The 10648-nt window shown below is 42.2% G+C and overlaps 1 protein-coding gene across 1 annotated transcript in view; it reads left to right on the top strand.

The window, feature by feature from the left end:
• Nucleotides 1-10648, top strand: part of Wee2 (WEE1 homolog 2) — a 24473-nt gene that overhangs the window by 5433 nt on the left and 8392 nt on the right. Inside the window, exons 3-4 of the mRNA XM_023712755.1 lie at nucleotides 1823-1993; nucleotides 6277-6398. Coding sequence (XP_023568523.1) covers nucleotides 1823-1993; nucleotides 6277-6398 — 293 coding nt within the window. The remainder of the gene's footprint in view (nucleotides 1-1822; nucleotides 1994-6276; nucleotides 6399-10648) is intronic.

Here is a 10648-nt window from a genome sequence, read left to right as displayed (position 1 = left end):
AAAAAAAAAAAAAAAAAAAAAAAAAAAGCTAGTAAGAGTCAAGAATTTTTAAACTGCTAAAGCTGAGGAAAATGTTTTTGATAATTGGGATACCACAGAAAAATTACTTGAAAGACAAACTGGGTTTTAAATTTACATTAATTTTTGAGGTGTTGGCTTTGTTGTTGTTGGGGGTTAGGGGCTGACTCAGGCTGCCTTAAGGGAAGGGTCTGGTGTGGCATGTGGAGCTGGGGAATCGAACTGTGGTCCCCTGTGCCTGACTGAGTTTACCCAAGCAGGCACTTTAAACAACTGAGCTAACCCGCAAGTCCCCTTTTTTGGTCTTTTTGAGACAGGAGCTCACTGTGCAGTTCAGGCTGGCCTTGAACTTACTCTGTAGCTCCGCTTGGCCTCAGACTTACAGTGATCACCTTGCCACAGCATTCCAAATGCTGGGATCGAAAGCGTGCACTACCATGCCCAGCCTCAGGGAGATTTTTATCAGAATTGTATTAAACGGTTTTTATGTTGCAATTTATACTAAGGTACACCCTGCATAGTATATGTATAACAGAATATTGTATACTCTCATGTAATGTTTAAATATCCCTCTGGAATAATCACTATGATATTCATTTTAGACAGAAAAACTGATTAAAGTGTTCAATGATTTGCTCATTAGCCACTTGGGAAATAAGTGATGTTGCTAGTTGTCCAGTAGGGGGAGCATTTGCTATACTTCAGCATGTACTGTCTTCTTTTTTAAACATTTATTTAGTGTGGGGTGTGTGTGTGTGTGTGTGTGTGTGTGTGTGTGTGTCCAGCTCAGCCCACCAGGGGGCGGGGCTGGCTGGTATGTGGTGCTGAGGGATTGAACCGCGGTCCCTGTGCTCTGCCAAGTTTGTTCCAAGTAGGTGCTTTAGACCACTGAGCCATCACGCCAGCCCAGCATGTACTGTCTTCTAAACTAATCTGACAATTTTGTTCTGTATGCTAAAGTTTTTGAGAAAACAAATTAAAACAAGACAGTTATTCAACCTGAGATGGAAATGTTGGCACTTTCGAGTGATAGAGTCAAAGGGAGAGACTTGTTATATTTTGTTTTAAACACGTCCCACCTTTCTTGCTATTCCTTCAGTCCAGACAGTAGCTCTGGGTATAAGAAAATATGTTTCCAAGAGGAACAGTGGAGCAGGGCGGGGTGGGGCAACCTGATGGAGATTTTATTTATAAATGAAGAAGCTAAATATAGAATTGTATGGAAGATTAAAAAGAACATAGAGAAGATGGAAATTGGAGTGTGTGTGTAGTGGGGAGGGTTCTTACTCCTGTGAATATTGACACAAATAGACCTCACGAATTTGGCTCAAAAAGGTTTTTTTGAAAATATGAAAGCAGGATGGGGAGATAGCTTGGTGGTCTAAGCTGGCAAGAACAAGGATCCAGGTTTGATCCCTAGTACCATATGCTATGCCGACCCTGGATCCCCAGTGCTAGAGAGGCTGAGATGGGAGGATCACTGAGTTGGAGCTGTGTAGTGAAACCCTCTACCAAATAAATAATTTAGAACAAAATGATAACAATGTAAAAAACTAAAAATAGGGCCGGTGAGATAGCTTAGCAGTGTAAAGCGCCTGCTTAGGCAAGCTTAGGCAGGTGCAGGGGACTGTGTTTCAATCCCTGGCACCAATCTCTGCCCTCAGGGCAGGCTGAGCCATCCAAAAAAATAAAAATAAAGAAGAAAGAAGAAATAATTTTTTAAAATATAAAGCAATTTAGGATGGCAATATGGTTCCATGTTATTGCTCACAAGAATTATTGTTTTTACTAAAATATTTTAGAGAAGCGTTATAAAAGAAACCAACATGCCTTCCCGCTATAAAAAGGAATTCTTAAAGCTAGAGGAAGTTGGCGTTGGGAAATTTGGTACCGTCCACAAGTGCATTAAGAGGCTGGACGGATGTGTTTATGCCGTAAAGCGCTGCACAAAACCGCTGCAATCTTCATCAAACGAGTGAGTAACTTTGGGTGTACGATAAGCAGGACTTGAATTCAGAGCACTGTTTCTTATCACAATAGCTTAAGAGCACTGATAGCACTAAAAAATGCCATCTGATGCTTTTTCATTGTTTTTAAAAATCATTCCCCTCTTGTGTGTCATCTCATTCATAACCTTTTTGAGTTTTCAGAACAGTGATAGGATAGAATAGGAATAGAATATGATAATTACAGATTGCATTTTTTTTTTTTTGTGGATTGCTTGGCTTTTACTTTCTACTACTGGGGTCTCTCCCTCTCCCTCCTTGTTGAGACAGGGTCTAGCTGTGCAATTCAGGCTGTCCTTGAACACACTTTGTAGCCCAGGTTGGTCTTTTTTCTTTTTTGAATTAATTTTTTATGTATTTAGTACAGGGTCTATAGGATTTCAGTACACAGTTCAGACTTGTAGTGATGCTCCTGTTTTTAGCCTCCCAAGCACTGGGATTACAGGTGTGCACTACCATGCCCAGTCTTGATCAATGTCTCAGTGTGCCCTGGGGGCAAGGCCAGTAGGCAAGCTGGGAATCCTGGCCCTTGTGGTCTGCCTAGTCTGCTGAGCTATTTAGCTGGCCCTCCCAGTCTGGTCTTGAACTCACAATGATCCTCCTGTCTCAGCCTCCTGAGTGCTCAGATCACAGGTGTGCACCACCACACCCTGCATGGTCTTTTTTAAAAATAGGTTTATGGGATGACCTGGTATTTGTTCAGTTCACCAAAAATTATTGCCAAGTAGCAAGTTATTGTTAATTTACTGATTTTTTTAATACTCTGTATTAGTGATGAGTTCAGTCATTTCAGCAAATATATGCAAAGGAAGCTATTGACAGAAGTTTATCTTTTATTTCCAGAAGAAATGGTCCAAAATTTTTTCCCTTGATCTCAAGAAAGACAAATTTTCAGATTCAGCCAATGCTTTGTACAGAGTCTGTGGGCATGGTACCATGCTGGATCCCAAATCACAGGCTTTAGAATTCTTCAACAGTGAAATTGAGTGATTGCCTTGTTTTGCTTGTGAGGCTTTCCTTCCACATGAGTGTCTTTCCTTGAGGCTGTTCCTGCTTCCCTCTCTCATTGGCTGTGTTTAACACTCATGCTAACGATTGGCCTTTCTAGAGGAGATGGCAAGGGATGGCGAGGCCTCGCAGCATGGTAGTCAAGCCAAGTGTTGGGTGGTCCCCTCAGTACACCCACTAAGGTTTTTATATTGTAATTCAGTGAAATGAAGCACAAGTCTCTTCTAATGAAGACAACAAACAAACAAATCACATGTGTTCAGTAGAAGACAATGATCTTTGGAATCAGGCTGCTCTAAGATCAACCATTCCTAGTGTGGCTTTGGGTCATTAACCAGTCACTTTCTGAAGACTTCATCCTATCTGTTCTATCTTACCAAGCAGATATAAATATTAAATGTGATATGAAGTATAACATGATGAATGTTTAAACAAGATTTATTACAGTACAAGGCACATAGTAATTCCCTTCAAAATAGTCCCCCTACTTTCAAACACACTTGTCCCACTGTTCTTGCCTTTGTTTCTATTTCCTTCCATTTTTATTCATTTATTAGTCATGCCTGTGATATGCAATGACCATATTACTTGTGGCGAGTTGGTATACTCCCAAACATAACCCAGTTCTCTTTTTATTCCCTTCCACTCCCTCCTCCCTCCTCCCTCCCTGAATCTCTAAGTCTCCCACACACCCCAATTTGGGAAAGAACCATCTATTTTCCACTATCCACATTATCCAGCTATTTTTCTCCTTATTTATGTTTTGGGTTTTTCATACATCATACCCAAACTTGTGTGTTTCATCCTTTTTTTATCCAATACTATTGTTTCAAGGGGCGTCCATTTTTCTACAAGTGACTCAAGTTTATCCTTCTTTATAACACACTTGTACTCCATTATACATAAATACCACCTTTTTTATTCTTCTATTCATAGACATGAAGGCTATTTCCAAGATTTAGCTATTGTAGATTGTGCTGCTAAAAACATGGGTATATGGGACAGGGAGATAGCTCAGTGGCAAAAATGACTGCCTGGCAAGTGCAAGCTTCTGAGTTTGATCCCTGGTACCAATAAATAAATAAATAAATGGGTATATATGTATCATTGTAATAGACCCCTAATTCTTTGAGGGAAGGTACCTTGAATGAGAATATTTTGGGTTGAATGGAATTTCTACTTTTAGATTTTTGAGGAACCTTTATACTGAGTTCCAAAATGGTAGTACTAGTTCTTTCTGGTAGCAGGGATCAAACTCGGGACCTTTGCTTGCCAGGCAGGCACTTGTGCCACTGAGCTATATCTCCAGCCATTTTCTTAATGATCGTCATTCTTTCCCAATGTTGTTTTCACTCACATTCCTCCAGTGGGCAAAGACGTTGAATGTTTTCTCATGTATTTATTGGCCATTTATATTTATTCTGAGCAGTATCTGCTCATGTCAGTTGCGCTTCTCTTGATTGGGTCCTTTCCTGTGGATGGGGCTAATTTCTTTAAGTTCTTTATATACACTAGATATTAGTCCTCTATTCAAGGAGTAGCTGGCAAGAATTGCTGAGCAGAAGTTGTTCAATTTATTATAATCCCACTTGGTTCTTGGTACCGTTTCTTGTGTGATTGGGGTTCTGTTCAGAAAGTCCTCACCTTCATGTACATCAGGAGAACCTCGGGCAGGCCAGATAGTTCAGTGAACTAAAGTGCCTGTTTCGGCAGAGTGCAATGCCCGGGGTTCGATCCTCAACGTGCTGTGCCAGCCCTACCGCCAGAGCACACTGAGACGAGACAGACTGGGTGTGGTGGTATGCACCTGTAATCCCAGCACTTGGCAGGCTGAAAACAGCAAGGTAACTACGAGTCTGATCTGTGTAGTGAGACCCTGTAGACCCTGAACTAAATGCACATTAAAAAGATCAACCATGTTATCTTTTAGCAGATTAAATGCTCCTGTTTTACATATAGATCTTTAATCCATTTTGACCTTAGTTTAGTACATGGAGAGAGGAGATGTGAATGTAGATTCAGTCTTCTCCATGTGGACAGCACCATTTATTAGAGGCTGTCTTTTTTCCTGCATATGTTTTTAGTCCCATCATCAAGGATTGGGCAGCTGAATGCGCTGGGAGTTGTTTCTGTATCTTCTGTTTTGTTCTGTTGCGCTACGGCTGTTTTTGCAATATGGTGCTGGATTATTTTATTATATAGCTTTGTAGTGTAACTTGAAGTCTGGGATTACAATATTTCCCAAGGGGCCAGGGAGATGGTTCAGTGGAATTAGTGCTTGCCTGACAAGCACAGGGGCTGAGTTCAATCCCCGGTTCCACAAAAACAAGAACAAAAAACTTCCCGTTTTGTTCTTATTCCCTAGGATTTCTTCTGCAACTCTTGGTTTCTAGAACTACTTCAGAAAGTGTCAAAGATGATGGGATAAATGTTCAAAATGAACATATTTGGGGGTAGTATTATGAAGGAATTAATGACAATGTTTTTTATTGTACATTTGAAAAATGTAAATAATCTCTGTATTTTTTATCATACCTTATAAAGTAGTAAGCATGTGACAAGCATCCAATAAATGTTCTACCATTTTTTAAAAAAAAATGTGTTTCATACAGGGTCTATGGGGTCTCACTACACAGATTAGACTTGAAGTGATCCTCCTGTTTTCAGCTTCCCAAACTCTGGGATTACAGGCTTGTGCAACCATGCCCAGTTTCAATCACTGTCCCAGCATGCTCTGGGGTGGGGCTGGCACTGCAGGCTAGGGATTGAACCCCTGGCCCCTGCATCTGCCTAAACAGGCACTTTAATCTGCTGAGTTATCTGAGCGGCCCTTCCTATTGTTTATTTTTTATTTTCTTTTAATTTTTGAGACAATCTTGAACTCACCATGTAGCCTTGGCTAGCTTTTTTTTTTTTTTGCGGGTGTTGGGGAGGGTGGCTCAGCCGGCCCTGAGGGCGTGGCTGGCGTGGCATGTGGTGCCAGGGATCGCACAGTGGTCCCCTGTGGCTGCCTAAGCTTGCCTAACCAGGAGCTTTAGACCACTGAGCTGTCTCGCTGGCCCCCAACCCTGGCTGGCTTTGAATTTAGGGATATCCTCCTGCCTCAGCCTCCTGAGTGTTGGGATTAGAGGAGTGCACCATCACACTTGGGTTTTGCTCTGCCATTTTTAATGCCTCGTATCGTAAAAAAAAACTTTTAAATGTATACCATCTTGATTGATTTTGATGTTTTCCTGTCTCTTAGAGATGCGTATTTACGTGAAGTTCATGCTTACGCAGTGCTTGGGCATCATCCCCATGTGATAGGCTACTACTCCTCCTGGTCAGAAGACAACTACCTGATCATTCAAACTGAATACTGCAATGGTGAGTGTGTGCCCTCGTCTCTGCCGAGAGGGAGATTACTTCGTACATCTTTGGAAATAAACTTGGCCTCCTCGGCCGAGCACAGTTAGGTTGTGCCTAGTGTCCGTATCACAGTCTTGCTTGGAAACAGAGAGTCTGAGGACATGGTTTAGTTGCAAAGGAATTGCCAGGAGCATGCACATTTCCTTCAGAGCTGGTGCATGGAAGTCACCATTCTCTTTGCATGTTAACACAACCAGGGAGCTTTGGCCCTAGTTCTTGAAATGGTAAATAATCATCCTACCATTAGCGAGGTATCCTGCAAGCAAGGTGATGTCATTGTGCAGTTTCAGGTACAGGGACAACTTTTGAGTAATAGCCAAGGGGACTCCTCAGTTGAGGGGGTTGCTCATCCTCCTCCCTGAGTCTTACCTTTGAATTTTAGTGCTCACCCCCAGGGAAAGTCATGGGGTGAAGTACAGGGACAAAACTCAGTGACTTGGGGGCTGGTGAGGTGGCTCAGTGGTCTAAAGCACCTACTTAGAACAAGCTTAGCAAAGCACAGGGACCACGGTTCAATCCCCCAGCACCACATGCCAGCCAGCCCCGCCCCCTGGTGGGCTGAGCTGGACACACACACACACACACACACACACTAAATAAATAAATAAATAAAATAAAATAAAATAAAATAAAAACTCAGTGACTTCAGATGTATTCTCGTAGGTCCCTAGGACCCCATAGTAACTGGTGACATTTGAGCGGGCTACTTAAATCACAGTAGTACTTTGGTTTAACATAGTTCTAATCTAGGATTAAGAGGCTGTGGTAATAGCAGGTATGCGTTGTTAGCCTTGGAGAGGTATTTTTTTTTTTTTCATTCAAATGTTCAGTAGGAACATTTTGTTAAATCAACCTTGGTAGCTGGGGAGATGGCTTAGTAGAATAAGCACTTCCCTGGCAGGCACAAGGGCCTGAGTTCAATCCCCAGTTCCACAAAATAAATAAATAAAAATAAACAGACTTTGGGTTAACAGCAAAGTAAACACGAGATGGCCCTGCATACTTATGTCCAGTCCGGCTTCGGAGTGTTAGAGTTCCCCCATTATATAATAAGTGAACAGGTGATTGAGTTGATGATAAGGAAAAATGGTACACAGGTCCTGCAAGATAATGTCCCCTACAGAGCCCTAAACCAACCCCATGTGCTCCCCGTCTCCCCCCTCCCCCCCCCTTGCCAAGCTCCACTCCAGGTCATTCCTGGGACATCCTCAGCAGTTTAAAGAGTGTCTAGGAGTAAACTGATTTCTACAAACCCTACGACTCTAATTGATTCTGATTCAGGATTAGACTCCTAATCTCTCTTTAAAGGCAAGATAGAATGAAGATTGCAACAATACCAATTTATGAACCAAATAGCTCTGTTGCATACTTGATCTTTTCATGTTTCAGAGTTGAATTTCTTTTGGAGGGGCTGGCTCAGCTCCCTTGAAGACGGAGCTTGCACAGCATGTGGTGCTGGGGATTGAACCTCCGTCCCCTGTGTATGCCTAAGCTTGTTTAAGCAGGAGCTTTAATTGAACTATCTCACCAGCCCTCCTTTTTATGTTATTGTTGGGAAGTAATTTGCTTTTTGGAGACATGATCTTGCTATGTAGTCCAGGCTGACCTCGTCCTCACTATGTAGCCCAGGCTAGTTTCATCCTTTGTTCTGTTTTGATGTTAGGCTCTATCAGCAGAGAGAAAAACATAAATGCCTATAAAGGGTTGAAAACACCCCAACTTCTTTCTGCCAATAAAGTATCTTTGTTTTGTTTATTATTATTATTATTATTATTATTATTATTATTATTATTATTAGTGTGTGTGTGCGCGCGTGTGTGCGCACACACGTGCACTTGTCTTTTTGAGACAGAGTCTTCCCTAAGCAGTACAGGCTGGCCTTGAGCTCCTTTGTAGCCCAGGCCCGTCTCAAATTCACAATGATCCTCCTGAGTGCTGGGATTACAGGTGTGCACCACCATGCCCAGCCCCATTATCTTACTTCAAGCAGGAAACTGTCCATCTCACAGAGATGGCCTGAGAAGAACTCTCCAGAGGCTGGGGATTCCTTCTAGGACACAGTGCTTGCAGGTACACAGGTCACCACCCAGAGCTCCTCTGGGGTGTGGTGAGAAGTGTCAGTGTAAATTGATTCAGAATCACCATGCCTATTAACACTTCCTTGCTAAAATTATTTAATAAAAGACAATTAATGGTCATCTTTAACAATAACAGAGATGAATACTTTAAGTAACTTCTAATTATTGTTGTTACTTAGCTAACATTATTTTTAAAAAAATGTATTTGGTACAGGGTCTCACTACACAGCTTGGACTCATAGTGATCCTCCTGTTTTCAGCCTCTCCAGCACTAAGATTATAGGCATGCACTGCCTGGACTCAATTGCTCAGCACAACCAGGAGTGGGGCTGGTGTGGCATGGGATAGGGGGATTGAACCCCTGTCCCTACGCTTGCCTAAGCAGGTGCTTAGTCTGCTGAGCTATCTCTCCAGCCCTTGCTTTCTCTACTTTTCTTTTTTTTGTGTTGCCAGCACGAACATTCAAGACAGGAAATATTTATTATGAGCCAGGTCTTGGGAGAGGAGGTGTGAAGCAGTGAGGTCCCTTCAGGATCACCTGGGCTAGCAGGGAAATGAGGGTTTATTGGACGCAGCATTCTTCTTGGTTGACACTGCCTAAACTCACCTACAGACTTATTTATTCTTGTCTTTTTGAGACAGGGTGTAACTATGCAGTTCAGGCTGGCCTTGCACTCATTTTGTAGCCCAGGCTGCATCCTCTTGCCTTACACTCCTGAGTTCTGGGATTACAGGCATGTGCCACCATGCCTGGCAAAACTTAATCTCAAAGGGATTAGTTTCATTTTTAGCAATCCAGCCAGGCATGATGGTGTACTCCTGTAATCCCAGCATCTGGGAGACTGTGGCAAGTGGATGATCATGAGCTCCAAGCGAGCCTGGGCTACAGAATGAGGTCCTATTTCCAAAACAAAAGAAAAGCAAACCCAACCCAATGAATATACATTTTGAACAAGACTCCCCAAAATCTATTTAATCATTTATAGTATGTAAATTCTTTACTTAGAAGATTCTTAGAAAACCAGAACTCTTCATTGTAGGGCTGTAGGTTTCTGAAAGGTCCAGAATAATTTTTTCCTTTTTAAACAATTTATGCATTTGGTACAGGGTCTCGTTACACAGCTCAGACTTGTAGTGATCCTCTTGTTTCAGCCTCCCAAGTGCTGAGATTACAGGTATGTGTCACCATGCCCACTTTTGGTGGCCATCTTGGTTCGTCCAGGGTGGTATGAGGGCTTGAACCCGAGTCCTTGCACCTTGTGCTTGTTAGGTAGGAGCTTAGACCACTGGGCTATCTCCCCAGCCTGGGAATAATTTTTTCTGAGCTTAATTATTTTAGCATGAAAGCTCAGTCTTTAAATTGAGTTTTACAAAGTATCATTTTAATTTTTAAGAATCTTTTATTTATTTAGTACAGGGTCTCGATACACAGCTCGGACTTATAGTGATCTTCCTGTCTCAGCCCTTCCAGACCTGGGATTACAGGCATGCACCATCATGACTGGCTTCAGGGCCTGGCACAGTACACTTGGACTTCCAGGGCTGGCATGGCATGTGGCATCAGAGATTGAACCCAGGTCTTTGCTTGCCGGGCAGGTGCTGAGACTGCTGAGCTATCTCCCTAGCCCACAAAGGATAATTTTAGATACAGATTTGCTTGGAAGTTTTATTACCATTTCAGAAACTATTATTCTATTTCTTTTTCTTTTCTCTTCTTTTTGAGACAGGATCTCTCTGTGTAGTTATTTATGTCACATGTTCCAGTCATCTCTGAACTCACTATGTAGCCCAACCTGGCTTTAAACTTGTGGCCATCCTCCTGCCTCAGCCTCCCAAGTCCTGGAATTTCAGGCTTGTGCCACCACAACCAGTTCTGATACATACATGATGTGTACTTAGAAGTTTTGTAACTAGCAGAGGGATCCAAGACACTGTAATTTGAAGAACCTGTCCATGGGTGCTAATAGTGTTTGGAAGCATTCTAATACTTTAGGATAGGTGGCCAAAAGCAGGTAGTGTGTAAATCCAGGATTTATATTTTAATTGACAACAAGGATAATATCTACAGCTGATGTACAAATACTGTGGGTGAAACAGGACTCAAGTGTATCATAAGCTAAAGCTTTTCTT

The sequence above is a fragment of the Octodon degus genome, unplaced genomic scaffold (genome assembly GCF_000260255.1).
Source record: "Octodon degus isolate 3935 unplaced genomic scaffold, OctDeg1.0 scaffold00027, whole genome shotgun sequence".
Classification (NCBI taxonomy): Eukaryota; Metazoa; Chordata; class Mammalia; order Rodentia; family Octodontidae; genus Octodon; species Octodon degus.
This window is presented reverse-complemented; position numbering and strand designations above follow the sequence as displayed.